At 36.8% G+C, this 20,633-nt stretch overlaps 1 protein-coding gene across 5 annotated transcripts in view; it reads right to left on the bottom strand.

Moving 5' to 3' along the window:
• LRBA (LPS responsive beige-like anchor protein) overlaps positions 1 to 20,633 on the bottom strand; it is a 772,728-nt gene that overhangs the window by 623,570 nt on the left and 128,525 nt on the right. For all 5 annotated transcript variants that reach the window (XM_017970205.4, XM_035294467.3, XM_008992610.5 and 2 more), the window contains 5 exons: positions 6,953 to 7,045; positions 5,682 to 5,790; positions 4,896 to 4,977; positions 1,319 to 1,442; positions 836 to 1,028 (listed from right to left, as the gene is read on the bottom strand). In XM_017970205.4, the coding sequence (XP_017825694.2) occupies positions 836 to 1,028; positions 1,319 to 1,442; positions 4,896 to 4,977; positions 5,682 to 5,790; positions 6,953 to 7,045 (601 nt within the window). The remainder of the gene's footprint in view (positions 1 to 835; positions 1,029 to 1,318; positions 1,443 to 4,895; positions 4,978 to 5,681; positions 5,791 to 6,952; positions 7,046 to 20,633) is intronic.

Here is a 20,633-nt window from a genome sequence, read left to right as displayed (position 1 = left end):
GAAAAATGCATTTAGTATGCTTGCATTTAAGTGCAAACATAAAAAATAAAACTCTTTATTGTTTAGATTTATATATACACAGTAAAAGTACAGAAAAGACAAAAGACAACACCAAATAAAAGTTAGTGGTGATGGGGGTCAGGCGAAGAAGAGGAGACAAAGCAATTGCAGAGAGGTGACCCAATTTCATAAACAGTGATCCTTTCTGTATTCTTATAGTATTTTTAAAAGAAAAATTTTAAGCTATACATAAATAACTAAACTTACTTTGGCTTAACTTAAAAAAAAAGAAAGACATTCTTCGAAACCCATTTTTTTAGCTACCTGCAAGATGAGCAAAAGGCAAACATGAGCTAGAGCTTTTCTGTTTACTCAACTACCTTACCTTGCTAAACAATTGCCCATCTTTGAATATATTGCGCCACCTTGTGTTCAAAAGCTTCTAACTAGCATAAAATTCTGAGACTCATGTTTGTAAACCTGGCTTCCTTGGGGAAAAAAAAAATTGGTTGCTGCAAAAGTGATTGCGGTTTTTGCCGCAACCACTTTTGCACCAACCTAATATAAATTCCTTTATGCTGTGGCAATAATTTAGCATTATAAAGATAAGTACGTGTAAAAACAACATTAGGAAAAGTTATTTTTATTCTAAAGAAATTAGAAATGCTTTATATTTATTTCTATTGATAACCTTTTGAAGCTTTCATTTTGCTGTACTTTCAGAAAATAATTTGCCTTTTTTCCTCTATTTTAAGTATCTGAATTTTTTAAATTACTAAAATTCAAAATTATAGATATTTAAAATTCTACGATATGCTTTCATAAAGAAACTTACCTTTGAATGAGTGATTGATAAAGTGTCTACCCATACACGCCAGCCACCCCACTCATATTTGACTGCATGGTAAAGCAGGATTCTGAATATGGCATATACCATTTCTGTTATCTTTTGCTCATCTGAATTCTTAGGATTAAAACAGCAGAGAGAAAGCATCCACTCTTGCCACACAGAGCACTGTAGCAAGCTCCTGAAAATTATAAGAGTGTACTAAATTACTGAATTTTTAAAAATCATCTGAAAGAATTCTTAAAGGTTTAAACCAAAGTAACAACCCCCCACCCACCAAAAAACAAAAAAAACACATTTAATTATACATTAAGAACGATTCAACAATGCGGTACTAAAAACTCTAACTTAACTATGTGGTACATTATTTACCCACCCTTAATATATTTTTACAGCAATTTTTCTAAGATAAAATGCTTATACAAAAGTAGACTTGAACACTGCAAACAAATGCTTTCTCATTCAGCTTACCTTCTGTTTTCTCTACTGTTATTAAAAAGTTTAATCATGTCAGAAAGAAAGGCTCTGCGAACCTCCATGCTCTCTGAGCACTGGGGAGAATTTCGAAGTAGGGTAGCAATTACTTTTAGTATCTCTGTAAGACAGTTTATAAATAAGTAAAAACCAATCTGAACAAAAAACTCATGATAGAAAGTCATCAATCTATTGTAACTTCTTTAGTTCCCCTAACACAAATGTCTACTAAAAAAATCCTCTTCTGTTATTAAAAAAAAATAACCTACGGAAAGAAATGACAGTACATTCATTAGAAAGCATTTATAATTAAGAAAGGAAATTTATTTCATGATTCAAATGTGCAAAAATAAAGCTGAATTTTAAAATGTTAAAATAAAACAAGTTAAACTATAAATGAATTAAATGTTAGTAAAACTGCTTACTCTCTCTGAGATAGACCAAATAGTAAAGCTGATCTTAAAAACAAGTAGGCCAGGCGAGGCGACTCAGGCCTGTAATCCCAACACTTTGGGAAGCTGAGACAGGTGGATCACTTGAGGTCAGGTGTTCGAGACCAGCCTAGTCAACATAGTGAAACCCTGTCTCTACTGAAAATAAAAATTAGCGAGGCGTGGTAGCTACTCAGCATGCTGAGACAGGAAAATCACTTGAACCCAGGAGGGGGAGGATGCAGTGAGCCAAAATTGCACCACTGCACTCCAGACTGGGCAACACAGTGAGACTCCGTCTCAAAAAATAATAATAAAATAAAATTAGAAAAACACAATAATCACAATCTCAGAAAAAGATAAATTCTTAGATTCCTCATCATAATTTATGGTATGCACACAGCCTTTCATTTACCACAGTGAATTTTTAAAGGTGTGAAAACTTTCTTTCATAATCTTAAAAGCAAAATTAGACACAAAAAAACCCAAAGGAAATTAAAAACCCATTCAATATCCCATCCTCCAAGCAAATGCAAACTAAACTACTATGGCAATGGTCTTAGCATAAAGCTATTTAAATATCCAGAGTTTAGCTTAAATTAGGCTGGGTATGGTGGCTCATGCCTATAATCCCAGCACTTTGCGAGGCCAAGACAGGCGGATCATCTGAAGTCAAGTTCAAAGACCACCCTGGCCAACATGGTGAAAACCCATCTCCACAAATAATATAAAAATTAGCCAGGCCCGGTAGCAGGCGCCTGTATTCCCAACTACTCAGGAGGCTGAGGCAGGAGAATCGTTTGAACCAGAAGGCAGAGATTCTGCGACTGTACTCCAGCCTGGGCAACATAGCAAGACTCTGTCTCTAAATAAATAAATAAGCTCCCAACTTAGCTTAAATTTTGTTAAAAAAATTCTTTTAAAAATAAGTACTTAGAGCAGGTGCCGTGGCTCATGCCTGTAAATAACAGCACTTTGGGAGGCCAAGGTAGGAGGTATGTTTGAACCCAGGAGTTTGAAACCAGTCTCAACATAGGGTTGCCCAGTGAGACCCCTACAAAAAATTTAAAAATTAGTTGGCTGTGATGGTGTGTGCCTGTAATCCCAGCTACTTGGGAGGCTCAGGTGGGAGAATTGCCTTATCTAGGAAGTCAAAGCTGGAGTCTAAAAAAAAAAAAAAAAAAAAAAGGACTTTACAGATTAAAAAATAAAAACAACTACAATTCTGAATTTAAAATTAAATGATATTTCAATTTTTTATTCAATTGAAAATTTAGGAATTCTAAACTACCCTTTTGCTAAGGATTTTGGTGAATCTAAGCAGTTATTTCAAAATAGCAAAACCAAAGATACTCAGTCATACAATTACTGATATTTGGAGAGCGATTTCTGAATTCCTCTAATAACAAATTCAAAAGTTCGATACCTGAACAATGATTACAATAATGAGGATAGTCATAATAATGAGATAATTGCCACTAATTGTGAGGATATATTACCATTGTTTTAAGAAAGCAGTTATTAATTCATGTAATCTTTACACAATAGATACTAATATCCTCATTTTAGAGATAAATAAATTGAAGCTCAAAAAATAAGAAATGCACACAAAGTCACACAACTAGTTCGACATATAACCAGGAGTTCAACACATGCAGCTTCTTTTTTTTTTTTTTTTTTGAGACGGAGTCTTGCTCTTGTTACCCAGGCTGGAGTGCAATGGTGCAATCTCGGCTCACGGCAACCTCCGCCTCCTGGGTTCAGGCAATTCTCCCACCTCAGCCTCCTGAGTAGCTGGGATTACAGGCACGTGCCACCATGCCCAGCTAATTTTTTGTATTTTCAGCAGAGACAGGGTTTCACCTTGTTCACCAGGATGGTCTCGATCTCTTGACTTCATGATCCACCTGCCTCAGCCTCCCAAAGTGCTGGGATTACAGGCTTGAGCCACCACACCCGGCCCAACAGCTTTTATTTTTAATCACCTAACTATACTACCTGTCTTTTCTGGGCCGATATATTAGGTAAATAATTGCTATTGTTTATAGCAATACAGATAATTTCTAAAGTGTCCTTGCCAAAATTCAGGGTGCTAATGTAATGTTATTAAGAAGTAAGGCCTTTAGGAAGGTGATTAAGCCTGGAGGACTTCTCCCTCAATAGGATTAAAGTCCTTATAAAAGAGGCTTCACATAACATTTGGCGAGCTTGCCATTCAGCCTTTATTAAAAGCAGAGAGCAGCCATCAGCAAACTAAATGGAGGGACCTGGATCTTGGACTTCTAAGCTTTCAGAATTGAGAGAAAATAAATTTCTATTCTTCATAAATTGCCCAGTCTCAGGTATTCTGTAATAGCAGCATAAAAAAGACTAGACTAAGACAAATAAATTCTAAAATTCTTATACTAGTAATCTTCCCTACGATCACATAACATATATAAAATGTGCATTTATATATATATAATATCTATAAATACAAGATTTTCTCTTCATTCTCAAAATAATGACATCATGTTTCTCTGAAAGCTGAGAAAAAAATAAACTTCAAAGCCAGGTATTTTTTTAAATTAGCACGGGAGTACCACACACACAAACACACCTAACCACATAAAATGTAATTAAATTTAAAAACTCTACAAACTAATAATTTTAACATGATCTTAAAAAGCAAGATGAAAACGGTGTACTTTGTACAAGTGTTTAAGAATTCTAAATATCAAAAGAAAAGACTGTTTAACAAGACTATGTTCATAAACAATAAAGAAGACATATTTTTCTATTCCAAATTTGGTATTTTTATATTCACAGAAATTTAAGATAAAACTACCTCCATGGTTCATGTAATTTTGCCTGATATCACTAAATAGCACAACCAAAATTTTGATGAAAGTCTGAACATACATTAAATCAAGACCTTAAGCAAACATTCTTCAAACTCCTTATATAAGGATTTCCACATAACTTAAGGTTGATTCAAAGTCATATTCAACGTAAAACATAAACAAAACTAGTATAATATCATCACCCTTAATGAAATATTCATCTAACAAACTATTTCAACAACATCAACTATAGGCTGTTCACAGTGACTTTCTTTTAAAGTGTCAAAAGGTAGCTTTTGTTAAAGCACATAAAATACATACGAGGGTTTTGTATCTTTACTGAAGAATCAGGATCTGGATGCTGTTTATGTATCACCTGAGTACCAATCTGTTCTATAAGAATCTACAGGAGTAAAACAATAGATTACATTAGCAAATCACGAAATTGGCATCACTGTTAATGAACTCTAAGTACAATGCTAATCAAAATATAGTATATTTTTAGCCCAATATTGTCATGCTAAATATTATGCTTCTAAAATAAGCATTATTACTCTATGTTTTCTTAATTATAAAATGAGACATCAAATAGTTAATACAATGGAGGGAATACTTAAATGGAAACAATACTGTTTAGAAATTCATAGATTAATAATAGATTCAAATGCAGCCACATCTCCTTTATATCATTTCAAAGCTGTACATTACAACAAACCGAAATAATCTGGCTGGCATGGTAGCTCATGCCTGTAATTCCAGCACTTTGGAGGCTGAGGCAGTGGATCACCTGAGGTCCGGAGTTCAAGACCAGCCTGGCCACCATAGCAAAACGCTGTCTCTACTAAAAATACATAAACTAGCCAGGCATGGTGGCATGCGCCTGTATTCCCAGCTACTTGGGAGGCTGAGACAAGGGCATCGCTTGAACTCAGGAGGCGGAAGTTGCAGTGAGCCAAAACTGTGCCACTGCACTCCAGCCTGGGTGATAGAGTGAGAGTCTGTCTCAAAAAATAAAATAAAGATAAATGATCTTATTTACCTACACAATGTTAAAATGCATTTTTATAATAAGAAATTTGGTAGAGTAAATCCTAAGTACATTCTTACCTCAAATAGGACATTATATGTGGTCATTGTGATTAAATTTGTCTGAAGCATGAGCCTTTCAGCGAGCAATGAAAACAATCCATGCCCAAGCATGACTTCAGCTTTCCTCCTGCAATTACACAAAAAGAAATCATCAAATGTAGAGCTTTTCTGTGCTCTACTTAGTATGCATGATGGATGAAGGAAACACAAAATATTTTTTCACATTATAAACAATTTGCAACTCAATTACTCTCCCAACTATCTTCACTATAGCACTTTTAAGGCCACAAAACCTTTAAGTAGAGAAATGCTAACTACTATATAAGCATAGCGAAAGTTAAAAAAAAAAAAGTTTGCATATGCACTGCAAAAACCTCCTCAAAATCTTCAGAGCAATTATTTATTTAGCTAAGTTGCTACGATCTACCAGTACTAACTTAGTATCTCTTGGGGATGATCATCTAAAGTACAATAAGTACTTATGCAGAAAAATAATGTGGAGAAAAAGTAGAAGAAATGTAACAAAATTTTAAAAAATAAATACTATGAAACTATATATACCAAAATTAACCTTCCAAGCATAAATTCAGAAACTAAAGGATCACACACTTTACCCTTGGGGTCAGCAAAGTTCTTCTACAAATGGCTAACCAGTAAATATTTTACAATTTGTGGACCAGTTGATCTCTGTCACAATTCAACATTGCCCTTGTATCATGAAAGCCACAGATGATACACAAATTAAATATTGTGGCTGGTTTTCCAATAAAACTTTATTTATAGGTGGTTAGCTGGATTCCTAGAGACTACAGTTTACCAACACTTGTTCTACCCCCAACATTTTATTTTTAAAATGAACTAATTTGGTACAAAGAACAAGAGGTAGAGCATGAGTATCTGCAGTCAGCTAAGAAAATAAAACTCTGCATATAGCAGAACACACTATATAACAAACATCCAGGTTACTATATTACTCTACAATGCAGATAAAGCAAAACTGGTGTGAGACACCTGAAATCAAGTCTCCACAGTTTCTTGAATGCAAGTTATCCAAACTAATTCTCATAATTCACATTAAATATATGAATAATTTAAATAATTTTATGTACAAAAAACTGTTCAACTTAATTTTTAAAGTATGTACTAGTGACTGGATTACATTTACACAGCAATTAGGAAGAAAAATAAAAGAAAAACTAGAGAACTATAGAACAAAATTGCTACTCCAAAGATTTATAAAATCAATAAGTAGAATACAACAGTCCATTTTAGACTTCATGCATACTTACTTTGGGGCCAGATGTTTTAAAAAATAACCCATTGCCTTAAGAGCTTGTACCCTGATTCCTTCGCTTTTTGATGCCAGAAGTTTGTAGATAACACTGAATGAATAAAAATTAAAAACAAACTATTTTGAGTACAATTTTTAAACAGAAAGGTTTAATATATACACTTTTCATATTATTATAAACCTATTTTAAATAACATAGAAGGAAATTTAATACACATTTCTGGTATTAAAAATCCTGCTTATCTCGGGCTAGAGTTCCTTTCAATGAAAACTAAGAAATGAGAAGAAATTGGAATATAAGAAATGAGGTGACTTTTTCATGTACATGTTTATATGTAATGCGTGCATCAAGCTAGCTTTGAGACACTTTCTTCCTTCTGCTAAAGGCTTATCAATGTCCTCTGAAGGTTACCAAACCTGTTATTTTAAGTCAATAGAAAGAAAACATTCTTTAATGGTGGCACATATTTAAATTTTCTAAGTAATTATCACCATGAAAAACAAGAAAGCAGGCTAATAATGAATGGTAACCAGAAATAATTACAAAAGTAAAAAGATTTAAAACCAAAGGACTGCTAAAAATAAATTCCCCATTCATTTCTCAAAAATTATATAGTAATATAATTTAATTTGTAAAGATCTATGAGGCAGCTAGACACAGTGTCTTATGTCTGTAATCCCAGTACTTTGGGAGGCGGAGGCAGGCAAATCACCTGATTTCAGGAGTTCAAAATCAGCCTACCCACCGCCCCGCCCCATCTCTACTAAAAGCACAAAAAATCAGCTGGGGGTGGTGGCACATGCCTGTAATCCCAACTTCTTTGTTGGCTGAGGGAGAAGAATCGCTTGAACCCGGGAGGCAGAGATTGCAGTGAGCTCAGATTGCACCACTGCACTCCACTCTGGGCAACAGAACAAGACTGTCTCATATGTGTGTGTGTGTGTGTGTGTGTGTGTGTGTGTGTATGTATGTATATATATATATATATATATATATATATATATATATATATATATGAGGGCCTTCTGATTTTAGTATAAGCAAAGTATACCGACTCTGTCTCAATAAATGAATATATATATATATATATATATATATATATGAGAGTCTTCTGATTTTAGTATAAGCAAAGTAATACTAAAACTGAAATTCAACTGATTTATTATAGCATTCCCTTTCTCATAAACATTTAGAACAACAACAGTAATTAGAGACCCTTACAATTACTTTTAAAAATTAAAGATATCAGGCCAGGCATGGTGGCTCCTGCCTGTAATCCGAGAACTTTGGGAGGCCAAGGCAGGTAGATCACCTGAGGTCAGGAATTCGAGACCAGCCTGACCAATATGGTAAAACCTCATCTCTCCTAAAAATACAAACATCAGCCAGGCGTAGTGGCAGGCACTTATAGTCCCAGCTACTCGGGAGGCTGAGACAGGAGAATTGATCAAACTGGGGAGGTGGAGGTTGCAGTGAGCTGAGATCGTGCCACTGCACTCTAGCCTGGGTGACAGAGTGAGACTCTGTCTCAAAAAAAAAAAAAAGAAAAAAAATTAAAGATATCAGTATCCTACTAGATAAAATTTTTGATGATCAGTAAGTCAGAAAACATTCTGAACAAAAAAGAAATATCTTCAATCTCTAGTGATCAGTAGAAAAACAAGAATATAAAAAGAAGTTTGATTCCTTTTAAAATATGAGCTAAAGGCATCTAGGTCAATATCACATTGTAACCACATAAAATGATGCACACAAAATCATTCATTTTTTTAATTCAAATCTTGGTGATAAAACTTAACAGTTAATCATTAGGAAAATACTAATATGTTTTACATTTCTTTTCTTCAAGGATTTAAATTCAGCAAAATAAAAATTAAACTTTTTAAAAGAAATACTAATGTAAGTATAATACCAATTTAAAATTACAGTAGTTTTTTAGTTTTTTTCCCCCAAAGATGGCAGATTTGAGGGTTTTAGCATTTCTCAGCCACTTGGAAACAACAAGATAGCACATAAAAATCAACTCTGAGCTTTAATTCAAGAAGAAAAGCAGGAATCTACCAGAATCGTGAAGGGCATCCTAGATCCTGAGAGCACTTTGTTTCTCCCAAGACCTGGAGCTGAGAAAGAGGTGTGGAGATACTGTGAGGGAAAGACATCAGGAAAAGTTGCAGGGACAAAGGGCAGGATGCCATTTTGAATTCGAGCACATACAATTCAACCTGGAAATCTGACAGGTGGCCACACAGGCATGCCCTGTCACAGGCCTGGGGTGGGAGGAAAGCTGCTAGAGCTGCAATATCTCCTGGACAACGAGATTGCCAGCCAGAGGCAGTTTGGTGACCTGGAACCAGTCTGCATGTGCCATTGCTAGGTCCCCCAGGCAGCAACCCTGACATTGGGGTACAGCAGGGGCCTCTCTGCTCCACTCTCAGGCAGAAACCCAGGCATTCAAGCCTCCCACCCTTCGTAAACACAGACCATGGCACTGGACCCTCTTTCCTCCATGCCCAGGCAGATCTCCAGGCATGTGAAGCACCCACTACCATGGACTATCAACCTCAACCCTATTCCACATGACGCAGCAGGATGCACAGGCAGATTTCCAGGCATTCAATGCACTTGCCTGCCCAGACTGGAAGCCTGAGCCATCCCACTCTTCCTTTGCAGAGATCCAGGTTCAGAGGGGTCCCCTATGCTTCACACCTGGGGAGATCTCTAGGCATTCAGAGCAGCTGCTTTGTTAGTCCAGCAGCCTGAGTTACCTCCTTCCTCTGTGCAAAGATCTTGGTACAAGGGGAGCTCTCTCTGCTCCATGCCCAAGCAGATTTCCAGGCATTCAGACTACTCCCTCACCTGGAACAGCCCCTTCTGCACCATTCCTATGCAGAGATCCTGGTACAGGAGTCCTCTCTGTTCCATATCCAGGCCTATCTCCAGGCATTCATAGTATCTGCTTGCCTGGTTCAGTACCCTGAGGTGTCCCACCATTCCAGTGCAGAAATCATGGTGCACTGGATTTGAAATGGACCCTCTCCATTTCAAACCAATAAGATCTCCAGGAATCTGGAAAACCCACTTTCCTGGATTAGGAGTTTAGGCCACCCCACATTCCCATGCAGAGAACTTGGGACTAAGGTTTCCTATCACTATGCCTACACAGTCTTCTGGGCACTTAGGGACTGCCCACTGAATTCTCCCTCAGCACTGATGCCAGCCATAAGGAAACCTCTAGTAGGACCTGCCCAGTCTGGACATGCCCATTTTATGCCCCGAAACTCCAGAGCAGAGGATGAGGCTCAGACCACCATGCACTCCACACATCAGCCTATTGACTGAGGCCACAGAGAGCTTCTCCCACTAAACAAAATGGCCAAAGACCACTCTTACTCATAACTGCCATCTAATGGCTTGTAGATTTAAATGCACAGCCCAATATAAAAACCTGCTGATGAAAGTGCATAAAGCTATAGAAGCAAAGCCAAAGGACCCTACCCAGCACTCTCTGTAGCCACACCCCCTATGGAAGGAGGGAAAGGGAAAGAAGACAAAAAAAAAATTATAGAGAAAGAAAAAAAAAATCTTAACAAGATGAAAACTATTACAAAAGTTAGAAGTGTCAGCATCGCCACAGGAGAAGGAACCAGCACAAAACGTCAGACACCATGAAAAATCTGAGTGTGGTGACACCATCAAAGGATCACACTGGCTTTCCAACCATGGTCCATAACCAAAATGGAAACTGAGAAATGACAGATAAAGAATTCAAAGCATGGCCTGCAACTAAGCTCAATGATATCCCAGACAATGTTCAAAATTAAAACAAAGAAACTTCTGAAGCAATCCAGGAAATGAATGGGACTAAACATCTTAAAAAGAAATCAGTCGGAGATCCTGGAATTTAAAAACTCACTTAAGAAATTGAAAGTTTTATCAGCAAACTGGACCAACCAAAAGAAAGAACTTCAAAGCCTGAAAACTGATCTTTAAATCAGTCAGACCAAAAAAAAAAAAGGTTAAAAAATGATAAAAGGCTTCAAGAAATATAAGACCACGTAAAGTAGCCAAACCTACAAGTTCCTGGCATTGCTGAGAGTTACTGGCATTACTGGCATTACAACACCTACTACCACAAAAATACATGTACATAGCTTGCAAACATTATAAAGCAACCACACAAAAGAAACTACAAAGCAACCACAGAAAAGAAACTACAAAGCAACCAGCTAAGAACTTCATGAAAGGATCAAAACCTCACATATCAATATTAATTATGAGTTTAAATGTTCTAAATGCCCCACTCAAAAGGCACAGAATGGCATATTGGATAAAAAAACAGAACGTATCCATCTACTGTCTAAGAGACCCATTTTACATATAACACCACTCATAGGCTCCAAGTACAGGGTTGGGGAAAGACCTATCACACAAAGAGAACACAGAAAAAGAACAGGAGTCACTATTTTTTACATAAAACAAATGATAAATTATCAACAGTTAAAAAGGACAAAAAATGGCATTACATAATGATAAATAGTTCCACTCAAGAAGAAAACTATTTTAAATATACATGCACCCAACAGTAGAGCAATCAAATACATAAAACAACCACTACTAGACCTAGAAACAGACTTAGACGGTCACACAGTAATAGCAGGGGAATTCAATACCCCACTGACAGCATTAGACATGTCATGAAGGCAGAAAACTAACAAATTCTGTCCTTAAATTCAACACTTGTCTAATTGGACCAAATAGACATCTACAGGATACTACTCCACCCATCAACATTCTTTTCCACCCATATACATTCTTCTCATCGGCACATAAAACATACTCCAAGATCAACCACATGCTCAGCTATAAAGTCTCAATAAATTCAAAAAAACTGAAATCATGCCAACCATATTCTCAGACCACAGTAGAATAAAAAGAGAAATCAATACCAAGATGATCTCTCAAAACCATAGAATTATATGGAAATTAAACAACTTGTTCCTAAATGACTTTCGGTTAAACAATGAAATTAAGCCAGAAATTTAAAAATTATTTGAAATAAATGAAAACAAAGACATAATGTAAAAAAACCTCTGGGATACAGCCAAAGCAGTGTTAAGAGAAAACTTTAGTCCAGACGCAGTGGTTCATGCCTGCAATCCCAACACTTTGGGAAGTGAAGGAGGGCAGATCACTTGAGTTCCAGACCAGCCTGGCCAACATGGTGAAACTCTCTCTCTACCAAAAGTATAAAAAAAATTAGCCAGGCCTAGTGGTAGGCACCTGTAATCTTGGGAGGCTGAGGCAGGAAAGTCACCTGAACCCAGGAGGTAGAGGTTGTAGTGAGCTAAGATTGAGCCACTGTACTCCAGCCTGGGCGACAGAGCAAGATTCTGTCTCCAAAAAAAAAAAAAAAAAAAAAAAAACAGCACTATTGGCCTAACTCAAAAAGCTACAAAGATCTAATATTAACAATCTAACGTCACACCTAGAGTAACTAGCAAAACACAAACAACTAACCCCAAAGCTAGCAGAGGAAACAAAATAATGAAAATCAGAGCAGAACTAAACAAAACTGAGCCAAAAAAAACAAAAACAAAAAAAGTCCATACAAAGAACCAACAAAACCAAAAGTTGGTTATTTGAACGGATAAAGAAACTAATAGACTACTAGCTAGATTACAAAAAAAAAAAATCGAAATAAGCACAATCAGAAATGACAAAGTTGATGATACAACCAATCCCATAGAAAAACAAAAGATCCTCAGAGACAATTATGAACACCTCTATGCACACAAACTAGAGAATCTATTGCTAGAAACACAAAATCAGAAAGAAATTAAAACCTTGAACAAACCAGGACTGAGCTCTGAAACTGTCTATCAGCTAGAATTTGGCAGTGAATTTTTCTGGTCCAAATTTTTTTTTGGTTAAATCCTGGACCAGAAAAATTCACTGCCAAATTACAGCAGAACGAGGAGAAGGGGAAGGAAAAGTAGGAGAAGGGGAAGTAGGGGAAGTAGGGAAAGGGAAAGAAGGGGAAGGGGAAGGGGATGGGAAAGAAAAGAAATTACAAACACAGAATTCTACATACAAGGAAAATATCCTTGGAGAGTGAAGGCCAAATAAATATATTTTCAGAAGAAATACTGTAAATAACCTGGATAAAAGTAAAAGCCTCTTTCTTAAATTCTTCATGCTATATATAACCAGTGAAAGTAAAACTTACAACTCTCTGGAGGTGCTTAGGTATATGCAGACATAATAAAGGAGAATCGTGATGGTTAAAGGCATCTGAACACTTACAAGCATTGTATACTTTATTTAAAGAGTAAAATATTAACTCTAAGTAGACTGTGAAAGTATATTATACACTGGCATCTCTAGAGCAACCACCAAAAAGTTACAAAAATAGGTAAACTCAAAACTCAAGAGATAAATTTTCAAAGAACTTTTTTTTTTTAATTGCATTTTAGGTTTTGGGGTACATGTGCAGAACATGGAAGACATTTGTATAGGTACACACATGGCAGTGTGTTTTGCTGCCTTCCTCCTCTTCACCCACATTTGGCATTTCTCCCCAGGCTATCCATCCCCAGCCCCCCCCCCCGCTCCGCTGTCCCTCCCCTCTTCCCCCCAATAGACCCCAGTGTTTGGTACTCCCTTCCCTGTTTCCATGTGTTCTCCTTTTTCATCACCCCCCTATGAGTGAGAATATGTGGTATTTCATTTTCTGTTCCTGTGTCAGTTTGCTGAGAATGATGTTCTCCAGATTCATCCATGTCCCTACAAATGACACGAACTCATCATTTTTGATTGCTGCATAATATTCCATGGTGTATATGTGCCACATTTTCCCAATCCAGTCTATCATTGATGGGCATTTGGGTTGATTCCAGGTCTTTGCTATTGTAAACAGTGCTGCAATGAACATTCATGTGCATGTGTCCTTATAGTAGAACGATTTATAGTGCTTTGAATATATACCCAGTAATGGGATTGCTGGGTCAAATGGAATTTCTCTTTCTAAGGCCTTGAGGAATCGCCACACTGTCTTCCACAATGGCTGAACTAGTTTACACTCCTACCAACATTTAAAAAATTCAAATACAAACAACATAGAAAAAGAGAAACAAGGAATATATTATACTGGGATAAACAGAAAACAAATCAAATGATAGATTATCAATAATTACATTAAACATAAATGGTCTAAACACACTGGAAAAAAAACTGATTTTGTCAGACTAGATTAAATAAAACCTAAAACTATTCTATGTGTATTAACCATGTTTTTCCAGAGAAACAGAACAAACAGGATATGTAGATAGAGGCAGAGACTGAGATGGACTTCAAGAAGTTTATTCAAGCAGTTGTGGAGGTCTTTGGTATGTCTCAACTCTGAAGAGTAGACCAACAAGATGAAGATGTAGGAAAGAACTGCAGTCTCAGTACAAAGGCAATTAGCCAGCCTAACTTCCTTCATCCCTGTGGCAGGTCAGACTTTGTTTTATTAAGACATTCAAATTGATTAGATGAGATCCAGACATATTACGTTGAGTAATCTGTTCTACTCAAAGCCTACCAATTTAACCCATTTATATGTAGTACTCCAATAATGGAACACTAAGCTTGTGAGAGTTATTTACATCCTACTGCTCAAGGTCATCACCAAAGTCTGATTTTTCACACACAAAAATATTGCAACCTCTGGCATAAATGGGTTAAATGTTAATCTCATCAAAAAACACTTTAACAGAAACATCAAAAATAATGTTTGACCATATATCTGAGCATCATGGTCAGATCATAGTCCAGTTGACACATAAAACTACCTACCACACTGTATCAGTAAGAAATTCAATTAAATATAAAAACATATATATATCACAAGTAAAAAGATGAAAAAAAGATATACCATACAAACACAAAGCACAAGAAAGCTGAATTAAATATCAATCAAGTAGACTGCAGATCAAGAAATATTTCCAGGGATAAAGAAGAAAATTACATAATTATGAAAGCATTGATTCACCAAGAAGACAAAATAACCATAAATATGAATATATGTAATAATAGTTTTAAAAATCATGAAGCAAAACATGACAGAACTACAAAGAAATAAAAACAGAAAAAGCCATAATACTCAGAGATTTCAATGACTGTATTTCAGTAGGTGGTAGAACAAGTAGACAATACATTAGTAATGGTACAGAAGATCTAAAGAGCATTATCAACCAACCTAACGTAACTGACATTTATAGAACACTCCATCCAACAAAGTCAGAAAACACATACTTTTCCAGTACACATGAAACCAGATACATACATTCTGAACCATGAAGCAAGGCTTAATAAATGTAGAAGGATTCATGTTATACAAAGAATGCTTTCTGGCCACAACAGAATTAAACTAAAAATCAAAACAAAAAGATCTCTGGAACATACTTCTAAATAACACATGCAAACAAAAAATCAGAAAGGAAAATAAAAAGTATTCTGAGCAGAATAAAAACGAGATGAGAAAAAAAGTATGCAGAAAAGAAAGTTATATCACTAAATCTCTATATCCAAAAAGAAGAAAGATTTCAAAACAGCAACAATCAATACTTTTATCAACCTATAGCCACACTAACAACTAGGATAAAAAGAAACAAATTTTCAATATGAGAAATAAAAGAGGGAACATCACTACAGGTTCTACAGATATTTAAATAAGGAAACAACAGACATTTAACTTAGATGAAACAGAAAATTCCTTGCAAGGTACATACTATTAAAGTTTGCTGAAGAAAAAATGGATCACCTAAATAACCCAATATCTGTTAAAGAAATTGAATTTTTATTTAATAACATCACAAACACACACAAAAATTCATACTAAGTAATTTCACTGGTAAATTTTAGAAAACATTAAAAAAATAAATAATAATTCTACAAAAACTTTTCTAGAAAACTGAAGAGTAGAGATTTTTCTGTAAGGCCATCATTTTCTCTGACATGAAAACCAGATAAAGACAATTAATTCTTTTAAATTTGTTAGCAAACTGAATCCAACAATACATAAAACAACAATATATAATTACCAAATAATTTTATTCCAGGAAGTGGTTTAATATTTAAAAGCCAGTCAATGAAATATACCATCTTAACAACTAAAAACAAAACAGTATGATATCTCACTAGATGCAAACAAAGCACTTAACAAAAATCCAACATTCGCTCCTGATTTAAGGGGGAAAAAAACTCCAATATCCTAAAAGAAGGAAATTTCCTCAATCTTACAAAGGACATCTGCAAAAAAACCTACAAGTTCAGTCTAGGTACTGGAGAAGAAAAAAAAAATTAAACCTACAAGTAATATCGTAAATAATAAGAGGCTGACCACTGTTCCCCCATAGTCAGAAAAAAGGTAATGTTGCCCATTTTACTACTTATCTATTCAATATTGTACTGGGGTTTCTAGCCATTGCAATCAGGCCTGAGAAAGAAATTTAAAACAAGCAGGTGAGAAGAAACAAAATAAAACTGATTTGCAGACAAAATGTCTACACAGAAAATCATAATGTATCACCTGAGGTCAAGAGTCCGAAAGCAGCCTGGCCAATATGGTGAAACCCTGTCTCTACTACAAATATAAAATTTAGCCAGGCATACTGTGGGCACCTGTAATCCCAGCTCCTGGGGAGGCTGAAGTAGAAAAATCACTTGAACCCAGGAGGTAAAGGTTATTACAATGAGCCCAAATTGAGCCACTACACTCCAGATAGGGCAACAGAGCAAGAATCCATCTCAAGAAAGAAAGGAAATCATAATGAATGAATTTGCAAAAAAAGCTACTGAATTTTAGCAAAAGTGAACTAAACTAGATCAAATATAAAATCAATTTACAGATGGTAGCAATGAATGAAAAATTTTGTATTAAAGAATATCATTTATAATATCATAAGAAAATATTAAATACTCAAGGATAAATCTGTCGAAAGACATGTAAAACAAGTACACTGAAAACTACTAAACACTACTCAAAAAACTCAAAAATAACTTAAATAGAGAGATGCCATATTCATCCTTCAAAATCAACATTACTAAGATGTTATTTCTCCCGCAAGTAAACTACAGATTCAAAATAATCTCAATGAAAATCCCAGCAACATTTCTGGTAGAAATTGAAAAGCCAATTCTAAAATTCATATGATAATACAAATAACAAAAACAACTGCGGAAAAGAAAGTTCGAGAACTCATATTATCTCACCTTAAAACGACAGTAATCAAGATAGTATAGGTTTGGCATAAAGACAAACAAATAAGTCAATGGAAAAATAAAGTGAACAGAAAGTAGACCCACATATATGGCTGATTAATCTTTAACTAAGGAACAAAGGTAATTTGATACAGAAAAGATAATCTTTTCAACAAATGGTGCTGAAAGAACTGGATATTCACATGTTTTAAGAAAAGAAAGAACCCTAATCCATGCCTCACAACATCATATACAAAAATTAACTCAAAATGGTTTATGCATTAAAACGTGAAACCTGGCTGGGTGTGATGGCTCACACCTGTAATCGAAGCACTTTGAGAAACCAAGGTGGCAGATCAGTTTAGGTCAGCAGTTCAAGACCAGCCTGGCCAACATGGTGAAACACTGTCTCTACTAAAACTACAAAAATTAGCCAGGCGTGGTGGCATGCACCTGTAATCCTAGCTACTAGGGAGGCTGAGGCATGAGAATTGCTTGAACACAGAAGGCGGAGGTTGCAGTGAGCCAAGATTGCCACACTGCACTCAAGCCTGGGCAACAGAGTAAGACTCCATTTCTAATAATAATAATAATAATAATTAATATATATATGAATGAAACATAAAACTATAAAACTTCTAGGAGAAAATATCTGAAACTAGGGTTATATGAAAACTTCTTAGATATGACACCAATATGATCATCCATAAGAGAAAATTGGGCTTAACTAAAATTGAGAATAACTACTTTTGAAAGACCCTACATTAGCACTAAAAGGCAAGCTGCAGGCTGAAAGAAAATCTTTCTAATGCACATACCAGATAAAGTACTTGTAGCCAGAATATATAAAGAACTCTTAATATTAAAACACAAAAAGCAATTTAAACAATAAGTAAAAGTCTTGAATTTTTCATCAAAGAAACATAAACAGATGGCAAATAAGCACATGTGATGATGACTTGGACACAAGTTAGCATGAGGGAAATGCAAGTTAAAACCAGAATAGGATACTACCACATATCTATTAGAATGGTTGAAGACCAACCAAACCAAAAGTTGGTGAGAATATGGAGTAAGCAAAATTTTTATACCCTGCTGGTGGGACTATATAATAGTACAATCACTTTGAAAAACAGTTTGACTGTTACTTAAAAAATAAAATAAATACTTGTAATATGACCCAGCCACTACATTCCTAGGTATATATAGATAAAATAAAAGCACATGTGCATACAAATATCTGTACATGAATATTCACAGCAAGCTTGTTCCCAAGTGCCAAAAACGGGAAACAAATGTCCGTCAGTAGTGAATGGCTAAACAATATGTGATATATCAATATGATGAAATAATGTCCAATAATACAAGGGAATAAAACAATATGGGTGAATCTAAAAATAATTTATCCTGAGTGAAAGAAGTCAGACAAAGAATGTGTACTGTATAATTCCACGTATACAAAACTCTAGAACATCCATATCCATGTTAATCTATACTGACAACAAACAGATCAGTGTCGGCCTAGGGATCAGTAGAAGAAAGGAATTACAGGGCCGGGCACGGTGGCTCAAGCCTGTAATCCCAGCACTTTGGGAGGCCGAGGCAGGTGGATCATGAGGTTAAGAGATCGAGACTATCCTGGTCAACATGGTGAAACCCTGTCTCTACTACAAATACAAAAAAAATTAGCTGGGCATGGTGGCGCGTGCCTGTAATCCCAGCTACTCGGGAGGCTGAGGCAGGAGAATTGCCTGAACCCAGGAGGCAGAGGTTGCGGTGAGCCGAGATCACGCAATTGCACTCTAACCTGGGTAACAAGAGCGAAACTCCATCTCAAAAAAAAAAAGAAAGGAATTACAAAGGGGCATAAGAAATTTTTGTAATGACAAATTTGTCATTATCTTGTTTGCTATGATGGTTTCAGAGACTGAGATATATGTCAAAAATTTAAATGTGCAGTTTATGGTATGTCAATTATGCCACAACAAAGCTACTAAAAAATTATATTCGCATTCTTGATTCAAGATGGCGCAGTAAGAAGAACCCAGGATTGCAGCTCTCAATGAACGCGCAGAGGGTGAGTCAAAGCCACATTCCCAGACAGATCTTTGTTGCCCACAGAACGGGGAAATTCCCAGGTGTAGGAGAGACACGGGATGCCAGTGCAGCTCTTTTGGCTGGTGCGGCCGCTTCGGCCAGCACCACAGCGCAGCAGCACTCCGCAACACTCTGCACGAAACGCACTGGTCTGGGTGCCCTGTTAAACCAGCAATCTGAGTCTTGGGAGAGCAGATTAGCGTATCCATCTGATTAAACGACACTTGGACAGTGAGCCAGACCAACAGAGCCCTGGGAAGCGGCGTTTGAGCCAGCACAGTGGGTTGCTGCACGGGAAACGACACAGATCCCGGTGCCCTAACAGCAAGCGACAGAAACGCCTAGGAGAGAGTCAACCATTCAACTTAAAAGAAAAAAAAAAAAAAGGTGCTCTGAGGCAGGGAGCCGGATGAGCAGGCTCGGTGGGTTTCACCCCCACAGGGACAAACAAAACAGCGATTCAAAACACTCCGGGTGGAGAGTTTCACTGCGGGCACAGCTGAACCCAGGACAGTGCAGCTCGGTGGGGGAGGGGTGTCCACCATTACCGAGGCCATCCGCCCCTACTGAGGTACACTCCCATTGCTGACGAAGCCTGCTATTTCTGAGGCAACCCGCCATAACAGAGAGACTCTGTCGCAGGGCGAAGCCTGTGGAAGCAGGGCGGAGACCACCACAGCAGGGCAGAGCCCGCAGCAACAGGGCAGACCCCACACCAGCAGGGCAAAGCCTCAGCAGGCAAATACTGACTAGACTGCCTCCTAGCTGGGCAGGACAGGGCAACGGACACTCATAAAGAAAGCTCCAACTCCTTGAGACAGAGCATATGAGAAAAAAAGGGGTTTTATGAGTTCTGCTGCAGCAGACTTAAACGTACCTGCCTAGAAGCCCTGAATGAACAACGGAGCTCATAGCTCAGCACTTGAGCTCCTATAAAGTACAGACTGTCTCCTCAAGCAGCTCCCTGACCCCTGTATATCCAAAAGGTTACCACAAAAAGGACTGATCAGACTGACATTTGGCAGGCATCATTCTGGAACAAAGATAGCAGAAGAAGAAACTGGTAGCATCCCTCACTGTTCCACAGCTGCTACAGCTGTACCCCAGACAAGCAGGGCCTGAAGTGGACCTCAGCAGTCCTACAGCAGAGGGGATAGACTGGTAGAAGGAAAACCAAGTAACAGAAATACTTCATTATCAACAATCTGAGCATCCACTCAGAGACCCAATCAAAAAGTCAGCAACTACTGAGATGACAGGTGGATAAATCTGCAAAGATGGAAAGAAACCAGCGCAACAAGGAGGAAAACACCCGAAACCAGAACACCTTGCCTCCTAC

Source organism: Callithrix jacchus, chromosome 3, assembly GCF_049354715.1.
Source record: "Callithrix jacchus isolate 240 chromosome 3, calJac240_pri, whole genome shotgun sequence".
In the NCBI taxonomy this organism is placed as follows: Eukaryota; Metazoa; Chordata; class Mammalia; order Primates; family Cebidae; genus Callithrix; species Callithrix jacchus.
This window is presented reverse-complemented; position numbering and strand designations above follow the sequence as displayed.